Source organism: Archocentrus centrarchus, chromosome 3 (assembly GCF_007364275.1).
Source record: "Archocentrus centrarchus isolate MPI-CPG fArcCen1 chromosome 3, fArcCen1, whole genome shotgun sequence".
Lineage (NCBI taxonomy): Eukaryota > Metazoa > Chordata > Actinopteri > Cichliformes > Cichlidae > Archocentrus > Archocentrus centrarchus.
In genome coordinates, this window is record NC_044348.1 from 20,696,789 (window position 1) to 20,715,176 (window position 18,388).

General features: G+C 40.1%; 1 protein-coding gene across 1 annotated transcript in view; it reads right to left on the bottom strand.

The window, feature by feature from the left end:
* LOC115773049 (CUB and sushi domain-containing protein 1) overlaps positions 1 to 18,388 on the bottom strand; it is a 454,304-nt gene that overhangs the window by 321,264 nt on the left and 114,652 nt on the right. Inside the window, exon 2 of the mRNA XM_030719557.1 lies at positions 15,191 to 15,407. Coding sequence (XP_030575417.1) covers positions 15,191 to 15,407 — 217 coding nt within the window. The remainder of the gene's footprint in view (positions 1 to 15,190; positions 15,408 to 18,388) is intronic.

Genomic DNA, 18,388 nt, shown 5'->3' on the forward strand with positions numbered 1-18,388 from the left:
TTAGGAATGTTGACAAGGTCAAGAAGAACCAGTGAAGTTCAAGCTGAGGAATGGGGACGAAAGGTGGTTTAAGTGATTTTGAACCTGGCACTTTTGTTGGTGCTAGACAGGCTAGTCTCTCGGGTTCACAGAGAATGGCCCGAAAAAGAGAAAACATTTAGTGAGCAGCAGTTCTCTGTGTAAAAATGCCTTGTTGATGTCAGAGGTCAGGGGAGAATGCCCAGACTGCTTCAAGCTGTTAGGAAGGCAACAATAACTCAAATAACCTGTTGTTACACCTTTGAATGTGGTGGACATCATGCATATACAGCCAACAAATCTGCAGCAACTGTGTGTTGCTTTCATGTCAATATCTAAAATCTCCAAGATCTCTGATGCATGTTTTCGGCACCTCGTTGAATCTATGCCATGAAGAATTAAAGCAATCCTCAAGGCAAAGGGGAGTTCAACCTGGTAAAATGTACCTAATAAAGTGGTTGAAGAGTACTTCTTTGGTTAATTGTGACCAGTCATATCCAGTAAGCTGAAAATAGGGGATCAGTCAATATATGTTTATATTGTGTTGTATGGTACAATGTAGTAAGATATGGCAGGCAGAAAAAGCAAAATAGTAACCCTACTGTAATTACTGAAAATTAGTTCATATGATAATATTGCTAAATATTACAACTGAATTAAGTATTAAGTCATTATTCATGCAAACCCTTTTTTTCACATTCCATTCTTGCACTAACTTCTAATAAGTGTACAACTTTCAGGCAAAAGGCTTCAGCCTGAGCAGCACGAGCGCTATTGTGGACCTGCCACTAAAAGTGTTGCAATGTTATTTTAATTAAACTGAGTTCAGTCACATTATGACAACTAAATGCTTCAAAATGTTTTACTCCACTTCTCCTTTCATATGTTTTTACAGGTGAAGCAGTTCATACATTTCCCTTTGGATATGGTAATGTCTCTTTAATTTGAAGTAATACTTGTGTTTTCATTATGAATTTTAATATATGTAGCTATGTAAAATCCATGTGAATTCCAGACTGCATACATAAAAATTAAAATGCAAAATATACCAGTAGCTGGTTGAAAATTTTTAAAACATTCGCAAAGAAACACAGCTAAGGAATGCACGAAAGAGGGATGGGGTATTAAAAGCAGAGCAGCAGAGATGGAAAGGTGGAAGAAAATAGTGAGAGGAGTGAAAAAGTAAAGCTGAAGAGATGGAAAACAAGAAGCGAGGGAAAACACGTCTGAAAGGAAAATAAATGAACCAAATAAATGAAGCAGGAAGTTAAGGCAAGTGAACAATGAAGCAAACATTGCTTATTATTCAACACTGGTGGTTGAATATGGGTGCATGTGTGCATATTTGTGTTCATGAAATGTGTAAATCAATGGCACAAACAAATCCAGCAAATACACAACACCCAAAACTCTGGTTCTTAAGATAGGATGAGTACCACTTCAGGGTTTAATGAGACTACAGGAGAAACAGTGAAGTATAGATTCACATTTTTTCCCAACTTTTATCTTTGTAAAATGCTAATATGCTTACACTGGCCACTCTAATTATATCTCCTCCCCATCTTGGCCATATAGTGGTCCTTATCCTTTATATTCCAGTCTTACTAGGCTCTCCAGGTACTCCCTCTTATCATATTGCACTGTGGATAAGAATCTTAGCATCCAAATTGCCTAAAACCGTGTAAATATATATTTTACTTATTAGATACAAGCCAGTACAACAGCTTTTAATTAAACCTGTGTTCTTTTTAGGTGCATTGAAGGGTTTCCACTAGTGCATTGCAACCCTGTCAGCCTGCCATGCCAAAGACGACCTCTACCAACCTTAAGCATCAGTAATTGCTTCTGTTTATCCAAGTAAAATCAGGCCACTGTTAATTCTGTAGGATGTGTGTGGGTTTTGTTGTAGTTGTACATTACATATGGCTGATGTGATAGTTACTATAGACAATTGTTGGCAGCAGTTGTATAGTACTGTAGTGATGACAATGTTTGCAGTGGTCAAAGCAAATCTATAGAGCTGAAAAGGCTTCTTTGTGTGCTTTTTTTTTTTTGCTAATGAGCTATCTGGTGAGCTGGAAGCTGTCTAAACATAGCAAACAAATGTAGCAAAAGTGTACAGCGGAGTCAGACTGCAATTATCTGTCACACATTAAACATGTAGCACATATGGCTCGAGCCGCCTTTATTGCTTTGATGCGTTTTAAAGTGCCACACTCAACTCTGTTCAAAGCCAAGAGAGCTGAAGTGGTGCAAGCGACAGCTAGGGGAAGCTAGCTAATTCATTCAGCACAGAACTGGTGTTCCCCGCCTGTGCAGAGAGCAGATGTGCAAATGGCCCTCGAATTAGATCATGGGTTGCCAGGCTGCAAATGTACCTAGAGTAGCATTCCAAATTTCTTTCCATATAACTATTCTAACTTAGAAATTCAGGTTTATTGATAATGTTCATTTTGAGGGAATAACACGTTATCTTTCAAATCAATCATAAGACTAAGGAGAGTAATATGTTTTTACACAATTACAAAGTGTGCAGGAGGCTTCGGCCATTTAAGTTGGGCAAATTATGTGGTTCTTATCCAAAGTCTTTGTGGTGTAAAATTTATTTTTTCTTTCTTTTTTTTTTTTTTCTTTTTTGGGATGAGTCAGGGGTAGCATTTTCTTGGTTACTTGTTGTGGAAGGACAGTAACAAAAAGCAAAGTACTCTTGCAGTTGCAGGTCTAAGTGAAGCCTGACAAACCACTTCTGCAAACACCTCATGCAGCAGCCATAGTGGGAACACCGTGAGCTAGTGACACAAGACCTGAATGGTAGCAGCAAGAATGCCAATGGCCTGCTTTTTTTTATGCTGTTGACATGACTCCATGATGACTATCTGGTTCTTAAAAACAAAGTTCAAGTGTGACAAAATCTGGCAGCACCTCAAAGCATAACATCACTTTCTTTTTTATCATGAATAACAGGGAGACTGATCCAAATGCTGATTAGAAAGAAGATAATTTGTAAATCTGATATTGTGATTTATCTATTGCTTTACGTAGTCCATCATAATCATTGCCAGTGAACTTGAGAAACGTACTATATGTTCGTTCATAATTTTTATGAAACTGCAATCCGGTTTAAGGCTCAGCATCGTATAAAAACTGCTCATGTCCAGGTGATAAATGACCTCCTCAGTGCAGAAGATTCCGGTCTTGTTAGAATTCCTATTCTACTTTACCTCTCTGCTGCATTTTAACGCAGTCTGACAAAGAGTCACTTGCACGACTGAACACCTTCCCCTTTTCAGATTCCAGTTTTATCGAATAAGAAACCATCTGTTAAACCTGAAAACTCCAACTCCAACCCTGCCCTGAGGTAATGGCAAAGTGCAGTGCTTGGACCGCTGCTTTCCATCATCTACACATTCACTGTGTAACCTATATAGACATCATGGATTAACTAATCAATACTATTCCAGTGATATTGAACTACACCTTCACCCAATACCTTCCACCTACTTACCCCTACTGTCACTTATTAGCTGCTGTCATGATAAAAAAAAGTACACAATATTCAACATGTGCACACTCTACACCAAAAAACAGAACTCTTCTGTTCATTGATGGCTGCTCCATCTGCTTCTCTAAACTCAGCAATCACTTCTGACTCCATTGCAGATAACCTGATCCTTTTAAATCTCATCTGGATTACTGTAATAAAATCCAAATTTGACTGTCCAATAAAGGAGCTGGACAGATTCCAAAATGTCCATAACTCTCATGCCAAGGTTCATAAATGCGCAAAGTCCTGAAAGCATCCTGCCGTCTGAGAGCATCTTCACTGGCTCCCCACCTAGTCATGTGTGACATTTAACATTGCCCTCCTCACCTACAAATCTCTTAATTTCTTCGCTCTTTAATACTTGTGTGATCTCCTGCACAAGCAGCACTCAGTGCAGAGCCAAATGGGTGGGACCTAGTCCAGCTCCAACTCACTGTGGTTAGGGTGGGCATGGAGCTCACCAAAGAGGTGGAGCTTAGCTAGAGAGCTGGCTTTGCATTGTGCAGCCTCTCTGCACACCTGCAATCCCTCTCATGCTCTTTCCTCAGTGGAGCGCTTGTCACTCCTGACACCAGGCTTAATTCAGTTGGGGACAAAGCCTTTACTGATGCTGTTCTTATCTGGAAAACTCTCCCTGCTTCAATTTGTGACACTGAATTTTTTAGCTATTCCTTAATTGTTTTTTCTTTTTTGCTTCTTGTCATTATGCGTGATTTTTTTAATATTAAATATCAAATTAAAAACAAAACATAACAAAGTACAGGAGTCACATGCAAGCTACTCAAGACTGATCAGGATGGCAGTCATTTATCTACAGTATAGCCCATCTTCCAGCTACCATCTTGGAGAGTGTAGCCATTTAACAGATGACCTTGAGAAAATATAAACCCAAAGAGGTGTTTGCCATTTCATGATACCAAAACAAAATCTGTCTTGAGCACTCTTTAAAAGTAGAAAGGTTAGAGCTGCTGTGTCATCATGTCATTTAGTGCTGATTTTTTTAGTTTGTTATTTGTTTTTTAAATACCCAGCTGGGACTTTCAAATATCATTGAGATATGTGAAGTATGTAAATCTCTGTCAGGGCCAGCCCAACCCTTGAAGGGGCCCTAGGCAAAATTTGATTTGGGGCCCCCTTATACCACTTCATTGTCACCTGAGCCTAACTGTTATTAATGCTGGAGGGTTGAAGTTGAATAATTTCATGGGACGCATTGCTCTTTCAGCCCCATGTACATAAGCCCATTGAAAAACATTGTATTTCAGTATGATACACATTGTAAAACTATGTTATGTCCATAACATTGAGGAGGGTGGGACAAGTACCAATGCATGCCATATTCAATCTAAAGGGCATAGGCTTTTTAAGAAATATCTAATTCAGGGTGTTTGACCTGCTTTGCAAATGCACCTAATTACAGACTAGTAAATAAGCCATTTACAATATATGAATAATTATGCAGCATACAGAATTGCTGACCATCAGTGCAATATTATCAAATGCAAGTGGTCAGCAATTGGACCCAGTGCTAAAAGAAGTGCCATAAATATGTTATTATGCTGCTATAGCACAAATTGGCATAGTGCCACCCCAAGGCCACATAAGGCATAAGGCATAAAAGTGAGGTCTACAAGTCTATCCATGCAACCTGACCACAGTGTGAAAACAACAAAACGCTGTCACCACAGGAATTGTGAGTAAACCAGTCATATTAAACCACCACAGCTCACAAATGCACAGTTATATCTGAAAATGCATGCATGAATAAAGCCAAGATATGCCCAGCTAGTATGTCCCGTCCACTGAACCTTGTAAATATTCAACAACCCTGACTTATAAGTGTCACAGTTCTGCAGCGTGGCAGGCAGGATAAGGACCCAAACACAGGACTCAGGAGGGAAAGCATGAACTCACAAATACACAGCTTTATTGCTGGATGCACATCAGGTACAAAGAAACTAGGAAAGCTCAACTGGAGCTAATAAGTCAACAACTAGGAATACACAGGGAAACTCTTAACCAGGAAACTCACTATCTAAGTGAGATAACGTGACAAAGAAGAGGGGGACACAGACAATATACACACACACGAGATACTCTGGGACATAGGACACACCAGGGAGCACAGCTTAACAAGGCAAGAGAAGCAAAACTGAATACAACAATACAAAGGACTGCCAAAGTAAAACAGGATGTAGATATTGAAAGAGAAATGCAGGCACACTTAGGAACTACAACACCTACTGTTGGGGATTTTTTTTTTTTTTTATCACTTTTATATTGGTATTTACAGTTATTATTTTTAAATCACAAATTGAAGTATAATAGTCATACACACACTGGATTAATGAACACTGTATGCTTCAAGGTTACTCACTGGGGTAAAGGTAAGGCCTGTTATATCTATTACTCATATATGCTTGAGGCCTTGGTGGGATGCAGGAACATCTGTGGTTCACATGACCTCTGTCACCTCATGTTGTATTTTAGGAAGCCTTATGACAAGTAGGCTCCAAAAGTGGAGTTCTGCAGACCTACCTGTGTTTTTGTAATGTGAATTAACAAAGGGATAAATTCTAGCTAAGTGGGGATTGTTAAAGAGGTGTTTTCATAGCAGAGATTTTAATTGAAAGAAGATCCTTCATTATGACAACTGCCAGAGCTGTTGTAAACCAGTGGGGTACCCTGGTGATGTATGTTTCTTTAGTCCATGTGGGATGAGAGTTGGCAGAGCCACAAAAGGTGATTGGTTGGGGTTCAAATTTCAGGAGGTTGAGACTTTAAATTAGGAGGGGTCAAAGGCAAGTGGGCAGGTACCATCTTTTAACATATAAATGACTGGCCCGCTCTTTGTCTCGCTCTTACTTTTTGCTCTTCCCTTTCCTGTCCTCTTCTTCTCTTCCTGTCTCTGCATCTTTCTCCGTCTCTTTGTTTCTCTCTTCTCTTCTCTCTTCGTCTCTCTGTCTCTGGATGTGTGTATCCTAGTCTTAAGTCTGTTTTTGTCTGTGTTTTGTGTAACCAAGATGTCTAATAAACAGCCTGCACCAGAACTTGCTCATCCCAGCGATTTTTTGGAAACTTTGGTTTTAATTTAGTTTGAATTTTCGGCCAAAAAGAAACATGGGGACCTCTAAAATCAGGACCCAACACTACACTAGAGGAACAACAATAAAAAAAAATGTCATGAAAAATTTGGGTGAGCTTGGGGGTCCCCTGGTGGTCAGGGGACGCTATGCAGCCGCATATGTTCCCTAAGCCTCGGCCAGGAACTTCACAAATAGTGGTAGCCTACCTTACTAACTCTATTTGATCAGCAACAAAAATATGATACCAACTCACCAGATGCACAGCACCACCTTTTTGTTGTTTTTGTACTACATAATATATATATACACACACACACACACACACACACACACACACACACACACACACACACACAGACTGATCAAGCATAACATTATGATCAATGACTGCTCAAGTGAATAACACATTATGGATTTGAGTGAGTTTGACAAGGGCCAAATTGATGGCTAGATGATTGGGTCAGAGCATCTCCAAAGCTGCACCTCTTGCGAGGTGTTCCCGGTCTCTAGATTTCGGTGTCTATCAAAAGTGGTCCAAGGAACGAACAGCTTTAAACCAGTGACAGAGTCATGGACAGTCAAGGCTCATTGGTCCACATGGGGAGTGAAGGCTATTAGAATTCTCAGCTTGTCATTTTCTACTGTATCTGCAGTATGTTGTAAATATTCAAGATTTCAATAAAATACTTTTTATCTTAATATACTCCTTAAAATTATTATAAAAACTTAGGTGAGACAGGGACACACATGTGTGTTTCATATACTATATATGAGACAGGGCCAGAACAGATGATGCTGTCTGTGTGCAAGAAACTTTTCAGCTTTAGAAATAAATGTTTTCACACTGTTGACATCAGTCATGAGAGCGAGGGGGTTGGAGTAGAGTTGCTGCTGCTGCTGACGCACAACTGGGGTTGGTAAGAAGAGGTCACAAATGCTAGGTCAGCCCTTCTTCTATATATGAGATTGAAGAATTCCCCATACACATGGTCTGAGGGCAGTTGGAGGGGTGGCTGCTAGAGAAAGATATATCCTGTGCCTTCTGTGTTCTTCTTTGTGAACAAAGAGAGGGCAGTCAGCTCCTCTTGGCTGCATCCCACTGTCCATGTGGGCAGCCTGATGGGTTCATATCAGCACTAGCTGAGAAGAGGAGAGGGTTTTAGGTCAACCAGCTGACGCCTGGCCTTGTGGAACTCAGACAGAGAACAGCCAGATAATTGAAATAAGCTCTTACATGGACAGACTGAAATGTTTCATGTAAAAACACAACTTACTCTCTTATAAGCAAAAATGGGACAGTGGGCTGAATTCAAAAGCTGCTAACACTCAGCTGGAGCCAGAGGAAGCCTTACAAGCTGGGCTGAAACTTTGATTGCACTGACACACACCAGGGAGAGCCCTAGGGCACAAAAGACTGTTGGCCAGTGGTCTAAATTCAGCAATATGCTGCTTGTCCCCAGCAATGTCTGCACTATTCAGAGAAGTAGAGAAGTGCTAACATCAACAGAAGAACTGAGTAGAGAAAAGAGTGACCCTGCACCTCCCAGCTTGGTCACTTGATCTAAATGGCACTGGGAATGGGCTCCCTGCTGTAGCTCACTGCACTTAAGTTGAGAAGCACTAGGAAGACCCAATATATCACTCTTTTACTGATTTTTTTTTCTTTTTTTTTTTTGCACTGAGGGCTCAAACCATAAGAGAGCAGTTGAAATACTGTTGGCACGTTTGGGTAGTGGTCAGAAAATGTGAGACCCAAATAACTCCAGGGCTAATTATCATAAATGACAGAGCCACCAGACTGGCAAAATGTTGCACCTGCCACAGAGGATCAGCTCACTTGCCAAAGCAGTTATCTACAGCACAATGTTTTTATTCAGTTAATAAAGTAGTACTTCTAAGATGAGCAGTAACAAATGATGGATGCTGCCTTCTGTAGAGTCACATACATATGAAGATAGTAGATCTTGAATTTCCAAGCATGCAAATATACCAGACAAAAAAATAAAAAATAAAATGATAATCAAAACTAAGATTTGTTTTTCTTTTCTGAAGACATGCACAAAGACATCGACGGAAGCTGAAAGTGAAGCCGTCGATTTACCAATCGATCTGCATTCCCACTCTCACCTATAGCCACGAGCTCTGGGTAGTGACAAAAGAATGAAATCGTGGATACAAGCAGCAGAAATGAGCTCTCTTAGAGATAGGGTGAGGAGCTCAGTCATTTAGGAAGGGCTTGGCGCAGAGTTGCCACTTCTCCACATCAAAAGGAGCCAGGTGAGCTGGTTTAGGCATCTGACTAGGATGCCTAGGTGAGGTTTATCAAGCATGTCATACTGAGAGGAGGCCTGGGGCAGACCCAGGACATGTTAGAGAGATGGGTGGCTTTGGAACGCCTCAGTGTTCCCCCAGATAAGCTGGAAGAGGAAAATCATGCTGGATATCTATACTGATATGGACTGGGTAATGTGTTAAGAATTAAAGTATGTCACATTATTTCATGGAAATGAAAATGATCAACCAGAGGTGGCAAAAGTACTGACATTCTGTACTTAAGTAGAAGTACAAGTACTTATGTTAAAAAATACTTTAGTAAAAGTCGAAGTACTGGTTCAACTTCTCTACTTAAGTAAAAGTAAAAAAGTACAGGCTCTGAAATGTACTCAAAGTAAGAAAGTAAAAGTAGTTCTTTGGAGGACGTTTCTACCTGCTATTTTTGTGTAAAACTAACCGAACCTCGTTATATATTATTGTAATAATATAAAATAAAATTACATGAGAATGCAAACATTATTCCAATCTAAATTTTAATCCTAATGAATGCACTCAGCTTGAATCTGTTATGTAGGACACAAACTGTGAAAAGGAATTTAAACACAGCTCTGTTCTCTGTTTCCTCCATAGTAGAGGGTGACTGTGTCTCCACCTAAACACCAACATGAGGATACTCAGGGGTTACAGTGGGATTCAGAAGGTGGAGGAACCCTAAGATCAGCTGTAGTGGCTCTGCATGGGGAGAAGAATCACAACTTTCTATTGTGAGCTCCAGTAAATGATGTTGGTGTGCAGGCTGTGATCAGCTGACCTGCTGCTGCTGCTCTGAGGTTTACTGCTCTGTGTGGATGAACTGAATTCACAAAGATGTAAGCCAGTATTTCACAGCTATCTGAGCTGATCTCCATCCCCTACACTGACAGCATACAGGCTGTAGAAATGTTGGATTCAGTGAATGAATCTCAGCAGCAGCAGCTTTGATTCAGACTCATCTCTGCTGCACTGATGTAACCTGTAACTCTGACCATGAACACAAACACTGTGCTCCAGTCCAACACAGAGCTTTACTGTAAATACAGTACAACAAGCTAACCTATTTATTACACACTAAACTGCAGTATTTTCATAGAATCTTTGAATTACACAAAGTCAGCATACTTCAGTTTATTTTCCAGTCCTTACCTTTAATTCTAACCTCTTCTTCCTCTCCTGTCCTCTTTCTCCATCTCTGAGTGAACTTCTCGCTCTTTGCTCTCCCTGACATGCAGCAGCTCTTCTTTTAGCTCGCAGACACACTGTGTGACAAACTGCACACACTTTGTGTGTTTGCTGATATTTGTTGAGCATTTAGAAACGTTGCATTTACCTGCCACACGTTACTCCCTTCATGCTCGCTCCTCTTCAGTAGCGCTAGCTAAGCTGTTTATGTGCCGCAGCGCAACTTACGGACTCGGTCCGGCCCGATTATAGCGCTATAAATGATACATTAATTATATGGGTTTGCGTATTTAATCCCTTTGTACGAGATAAGCCCCGATGATGGAGGATACGCCAGTACGATTGTCTCTTATGTGTTATTATTCCTCCGTTTAGGCTCAGATCGTTTGATGTTTGACTGCGCACTGACCGGAAATGCAAACTTCTTCTGACGTGTTAAAAAGTAACGAGTCTGTTTGAAAATGTAAGAAGTAGAAAGTACAGATACTTGTGTAAAAATGTAGGGAGTAAAAGTAAAAAGCAGTCAGAAAAATAAATACTTAAGTAAAGTACAGATACCTGAAAAATCTACTTAAGTACAGTAACGAAGTATTTGTACTTCGTTACTTCCCACCTCTGTGATCAACCTACAGAGGGCTAGATTCAAAGACAACCTGGTTTGTGTGGCCACCATGTGCTTGTGTGCATGCCTGACAATGTCACGACATGCTCCTAATGAGACAATAGATGGTGTCCTGGGGATCTTCTCCCAGATCTGGACCAGGGCATCACTGAGTTCCTGGACAGTCTGAGGTGCAACCTGGTGGTGTCAGATGGACCAAAACAAAATATCCCATTGGTGTTCTCTTGGATTTAGGTGAGGCGAGCACATCCATTGGTTGACCTGCTAATTCTGGTAACCTATGGCAAATGTCAGTTGGGCTCCATGATACCATGCAGCAAGCACAGGGCACACTAGAGGACGTCACGCCCTCAGGCCACCGTCATAAAGTCTGTTTCTAATTGTTTAGTCAGAGAAATTCAAACCATGGGCCTGCTGGAGGTCATTCTGTAGGGCTCTGGCAGTGCTCATCCTGTTCCATCTTGCATAAAGGAGCAGATACCGGTCCTGCTGATGGGATAAGGGCTTCCTATGGCCCTGTCCAGCTCTCCTAGAGTAACTGCCTGTCTTCTGGAATCTCCTCCGTGCTTCTCCAGACACAGCAAACCTTCTGGTAATGCCATATGTTCTGGAGGAGATGGACTATCTGTGCAACCTCTGTAGGGTCCAAGTAGTACCACATGCTACCAGCAGTGACACTGACATCAGCCAAATGCAAAAATAGTGAAAAAACAGTCAGAGAAGAAGAAGAGGGGAAAAAATGTCAGTGGCCTCCACCTGTAAAACCATTCCTGTTTTGGGAGTTGTCTCATTGTTACCCCTCCACTGCACCTGTTGTTAATTTCATTAACACCAAAACAGCTGAAACTGATTAACAACCCCCTCTATTATTTAACTGACCAGATCAATATCCCAGAGGTTTAACTGACTTGATGCTGTACTCTGATTAAAAACTGTTGTATACATGTCTAATCTTAAACTGAGTTCAACACTGGCATCAATTTGAAGACAGAAAAGAGTGAATACTAAAAAGGTTAAAATAAAAGAAAACTTTACTGATTAGTTGCAGTTTTAAATGTATTTTTAATTAATTTTTACATTTCATATATTTAATCATTTTCCTCATTTTAGTATTCTTGGGCTGTTCAAGCTCATTTCACTCTAAAATCAGATGTGCCTTTTAAAAGAGATTTTGGAAATTAACAGAGTAAAGGGTCTAATATGGCTATGCTGTGAAGTAGTCTCTTGAGCCAGTCTATCTCATGAGATAATCACACTACAGTTCAATGAGGCCAAGCATAACAAAAGCCCAAACAAATCCCTCTTAGTCACGTCTGGTTGGCGTGGATGTAAAAAAACAAGCAACAGGTAGAATAATGAGGACAAGATCACACACATCAGTGTTGCAAAAGATCCACTAAAACAATAATAATTACACTGAGTGCATATGGCATATATAAATTGTAATGCAGAACAGATAAAGGTAGTGACATAATTGACACAAAATCTTATTTTAATCTTATGAAACACTTGTAATGTCTCAGCATTATAATGATGATAAGTTAGTAATATGGGTTTTATATATATATATCTATATCTATATATATATAGATATATATAGTGTTTGCTTTGGACATAGTCAAACTAAGGATCCTGATGGTGGTAGGCGGAGCACAAAAATTAGGCTGCAAAAATTAGGCTGCATTTACAGTAAGCCCTCCACGCAAACCAATCACTCTATGCTTTTCTTATCCATCCAGGAAAAGAAAAAAAAAAAAGTATTATACTCAAACACTGAGTCATGATACAGCCATGTAATGTTTTCAAGGAAAAACCCAATGTTATCCATAACTGCACCACCAGCCTTAAACACTACTTGGTGCATTCCCAGCTCACCCCTCCTACACACAAGCAGAACACTATGAATAAGCTTTCCACAGTTTGCCAGCTCTGTCGATGATGTTCTCTCTGCCCTTTTTGCAACAATATTACAGTCCTACCACTCACCAAACTGGGGCGATGCCAATTCATCAATGGTTTTTATATTCCTGCACATTTTTCTTGATCAACAAAGAAAATTTTTAGTTATCCACTAGATAGTGCTGTTAAACCTAGTGACACTCTTTCACTTTGCGGAGAGATTCAACTTTGACAAAATAACAGGAATTTTGCAGTGACGTTGTGAGCATTTAAAGAAAGAGGATGATATATTGAGGGCACTGTCCTACTGCTCCATCTGTCTTAGTGTCTTTAAGCCACAATTAAGTTTTGGATCTTTGGAACAAGTATGAGTTGGCAGCCGCTGCTTAATGAAGCCAACAGCACCACATCAAGGCACATACAAGATCCTGAGATCTCCGAACCCAACGCTCCCTTGGCCCTTAGCTAAGTCTAAAAATTCTGACCATAAAAAATCATGAACACAACTGGGGACAAAGGGAAGCCCTAGCAAGGTCTGACACCCACTGAAATGAGTTGAACTTATTGCTGGCAGTTCAAACCAAACTATCACTACAATTCAACAGGTACCAAATAGCTGGTAAAAACAGGCTCAATAGCCCATATTTCCAACACACCCCTCACAGGACACCAGGTTCACCAAGTTCACAAAACACATGTACACTACTTGGGAAAACTCACTGGGTAAAAAGCTGGTCCAGTATTCAATGGCTTAGCAAAAACCATATTGTTCCTTCTGAATCCGAGGTATGACGAACAGTATTTTGGCAAAGACCCTACAAGGGAAGCTAAGGAGTGTGCTTACCACAACCAACCCAGAGACTCAACATGTTCAACACGTAAGCACAGTCCGGACCTGTTCCCTGACCTGATGTCTCAGGGGAGCAACCCTCTTGCCCACTGGGGAAAACCTGTTCACTTTCTCTCACCGAGGGATACTCTGGAGTGGAAAAGAGTCCAGATGAGCTCAGCTATATCTAGCTATTATCTCTCAACCTCACGCACTGGGTAAGGCTCCTTAACCACCAGAGAAGTTGAATTCTATATCTTTCCACACAGTTTTGGTAATCAGGGATCTCCATTACTGAATACCTGAGGCATCTAAACTGGAACTACAACTGCAACTGCACTTTGTCACACCTACACAATCTTCACTCACCACCTGCCCTATTTACCAGATTTGCTTCTATGACTTTGCCCTCTTGCTACCGTTTTGAGACAGTGGAGGAGCCCCAGCGCATATCACAGAGGCATAAGGTGGACTTAGAAGAACTTCTATGGAGCAGCTGCAATTATAGTGGAAAACAGGTGCACACAAAGATGATGCTGAATTGGGCAATAAGCCAAATTTAATTAAGTAAGCTTTGTAGATGCCCAATCCTGGAACTTCTTGGATTCACATTTAATAGCCACTGGTCTAATAGAAACTGGCCATTAGTAACCTGAATTCTTAGGTACCGTATTTTTCGGACTATAAGTCGCTCCGGAGTAAAAGTCGCACCAGCCAAAAAATGCATAATAAAGAAGGATAAAGCGTATATAAGTCACATTGGGGGGGGGGGGGGGGGTCAAATAGGGTTACGCCTATGGTATGCTAACGTAACGCATTCAGCTACATGACGCACAATGAACTGAGTACGTAACATTTAAAGTTATTCAGATAACATAGCATAAAGAACATGCTAACAAGTTTACCAAACCATCAATCCATTGAGTTCTTCATCCTCTGTGTCACTTCTAAACAACTCTGTACACTCCGTAGGTAGACAAAGCGCCGCTTCCTCTTCTGTGTCGCTTTCATCAGACTTGTCGTCAGTTGCAGTTCCAAATATTCCAGCCTTTCTGGATCCCGACAGGATGGTTTCGGTTGTCACTGAAGCCCATGCTTTGTTGATCCATCCAATCACTTCCAGGAAAGTTGGGTGGCGCATTCTCCCAGTTGCCGTGAAGCTGTGCTCTCCATCCATCATCCACTGCAAGACTACCTTAACGCTCCGGTTCATGGAGATGTCAAGTGTCTGAGTATTTTGGTTAATGTGTTAATAATTTCACATATAAGTTGCACCCCCGGCCAAACTATGAAAAAAAGTGCGACTTATAGTCCGGAAAATACGGTACCTACAACCTAGCCTAACCAACCTAGCCACTGAAATGTGCTGCGCTTTTGTGTGAATATTTAGGCAGGCAATAATTAATGTTCCCAACAACTGTAATATTACAAATGTCTGCTTTATTTTGTCTGTCTTAGAATAGACAGATTAGAACTAAGTCTTCTATATTTGAAGACAAGACGGCCAACAAAATATGCAATGGTCTCAGTGCCAAATTCTTGTTTACAGTAGGTATATGAATATTGCTGAAAAAGAATGTAGTGTATTTTAAAACTGTGAGTGTCAGGACTATTAGAATGGAAAGAGGGAAGACAGAGAAAAAAGAGTAGCAAGAAACCACCAATGAGACAGCAAATGGAAAAAAAAAAAGATTTCTAACCTCATTTTTAAGTTGCCAGGTGAGGGCTGTCCATCATAAACTGATACAATATCAAAGTCTTCCTCCAGCGCCAGTGTGACGAAGGTAAGCTGGATTCGGTTCCTCTCCCCTGTTATTATCAGCCATGTACAGTTGGCGTAGTTGGGATAGCCGTGGGGGAAACCAGGCGACTCTATGGTGCCATTCAGGCCTTGGACTACACCACCACAAGACTCAGCTAGAAGAAAAAGAGGTAAGACATTAGAATATTAGAATATTTGCATTAAATTAAACAGGTGTTTCATTCATGCCCTGCATTCCTCAGATTTAGCCTGTAGCTCTGTAACCTTTGTCAAGTTCAACACAGGGTTTAGAACACGCGATACAGAGGGGTGATGCAGTCAATTCAAACCACTGTTATAAAAGTTAAACATACACAAACCCATTAGAAATTCTGTAATGGATGGTTTATTTGAAGCAAATCACTGAGCAGAGCTTAAATATGTGCTATGTGCCAGGACAAGTGCCCCTGTCCTCACATGCAACTCAAACATAATGCAATACATGCCCCACAGCCTCCTCCAGCACAGCAGCAAAGCTTTCATGCAAACCACTCAAACACACATGGCATATATTCAGATTTCATGGCTCAATCCTCTCAGTCTTGACAATCTCAGCAACGTGATTTGCTGATCTTGGAACAGGAAAAAAACCTACCGTGACACATACACTCATATATATGCAAACACGCACAGAATACTGTATGATGTATGTTTAAATCCGCTATGTGATCGCATGGCTCGTTCAGTAAACTCTTTGACATTAAACACTCACACATCAAAAACTTGCAAATGTAAGAACTTGTAAAACCCTTAGACTCTGTGCCCATCACTAAATAGATGGATACAAATGAATGTAGATCATACCATATATTAGAACCCTAAATCCATACTGCTCAAAAAATTAAGAGAACACTTATATCACACATCAGATGTTGATGAATGAAATATTTAAGTTACATTTGTTTACTCACATACATTGTGTAATTTGTTAATGAAAAAATGTATCTAACAAAGGTCAGTGGAAACTAAATTCATCAACCCTTTAAGGACCGGGTTCAAAATGACACCAAAAGTGATTTTTTTTTTTAATCAGTACATATACACACATTCACACAACAAAACAAACAAAAAAATTAAAAAAAAAAAAACAAAAAAACTGCATTTACACACTCTATCTAGACTTCTCTTTTCTCTTGTCCAGATTTTATATCCTGCTCCTCTCTGTTAAGGAACACTTTACATAGTTTACTCTTGAAGAATATACAGGGAACACAGAGCAATGTGCATTCATGTGCTGACTGTGTGTCTGTATCGCACACATAAAAGCCAGCAGATAGTAATGGCCATCAATTTATTAACTCTGCATTAATAAGACCTGCACTCTTTTTCACACAAACACACACAGATGTGTTCACCAGGTCATGATCCGGTCACCCAAATGCTAGCAAAATGTTTGTGAGTCTGTTTTTGCGTGTTTTTGTCTTTTTCCATCAGACTGAGATCAGAACTCGTTCATTGAGCACATACCAGATGTTCTTGTATCTCTGATGTAATGGAAAATACACAAACATGTAAATACCTATACACAAGTCCAAATAGACAAGCTGGCAGGAACAAGACACACACATGTATGTGTGCTCACACTTCAACTTCAAACCATCTGGAGTGTCCAGATTAATTTCAGATTGTTCTTCACTGCGTTTCCAACCCAATTCACCTCTCCCCCTCAGCCGTATCTGTTTCTGTACCTTATTCTGTCTTCAGTTGTCTCTCTCTTTCTGTCTGCCATCTCTTCTGCTGGCAGAGCCCCCTCTCGAGCAGATGGGATAAGTAGAATTCAGCGGATATGTGCATCAAGCCAGATGCCATATTGTAAGCATCATACTTGGGGCATTTCAGTAAAAAGCACTTTGTTTATCCTCTTAGGTAATGCAGGGTGGAGAAGTCCCTCTTTCTTATATCTCAGTTTTGTGTGTTAAGTTTTGTTTTGAGTTTTCTGCCAAACTGTCTAGTAACTGAAAAATAAAAATGTCAGTATTTTCTTCATCTGCCCATAAAACTAAAATGACAAAACCCCATTATTTTATACTCTGTAAGAAATTGACATTTAATTAGCTTGTCAGGTCCAGTATTTGGTCATTCTTCTTTTTTTTATCCTGATAATGGAAATAGTACAAAGAAACAAGGACAAAGTTTATTCAATTCACCGTTGGAATGAAAAATTATTTGTTGGTAATCAACACTTTTAACACAACAAAAAATATTGACTTCCTGGTAGCAGCGAACAAAAAGTCAGAAGGCTTCGTGTTGTGAGGGCACCCGTTTGCTGTTTCTGAATCATTTCACCTTTTCAAGCTGGTGAAGACAATGACGGTCCACATAAAATTTCACAGCAATCATTCCAGTAGTTGTTGAGGTATTTTAGTCTTGGAATAAAGTAGTGATCCTACAAACTGACTAACCATCATTACAACTGTTACTAGCATGCTGCCAGCTTTGCTATCTATTTATAACAGAGCCGAAAAGTCCTGTAGAATTTGTTTTGCGGGGGGGGCAAAAATCCAACACTTGTAGCCCACCAGTGAGCAAACAAGTGTTGACATTCATCTCAGCAAACTGTACCATGAAATTCCAAGTACTATTTTTGCCTATTTGGCACCAAACAGCAAATGTCATCTTTTTGGTAATCAGAATCTGGTAACTAACATGACAGGAAAAAAAGGTTGGCAGAAAAATTAAAATGATAAATTTTACATTTATTGTCTGTAAGTCTACAGCAAGTAAGACTTAACCCTTACTTAACCCATGTTACCATGATTATTATTTTTTACCTTGTTATGTGCTATCTTTACCTTCATAGCTCAGCATCTAACTGAATTTTTAGCACCACAGACACCACAGACTGTAAGCTTGACACACCAACTCTGACAACATTGGCACCTGGATTTTAGCATTGTGGCCAGTCACCATCCTGGTTTTGCTGGAGAGGGAAGTGACATATTTAAAAGAGAAACTGGAGCGCTAAGTTATCAGCTAACACTTGCAAGCTTGGTAAGCAAGCTGTACTCATAGAAAGCATACAGTAGGTGCATTACACAGACACAGATACCCATCAAAGAATGTTAAATAACATACAAACCAATACTAGAATTTCGCT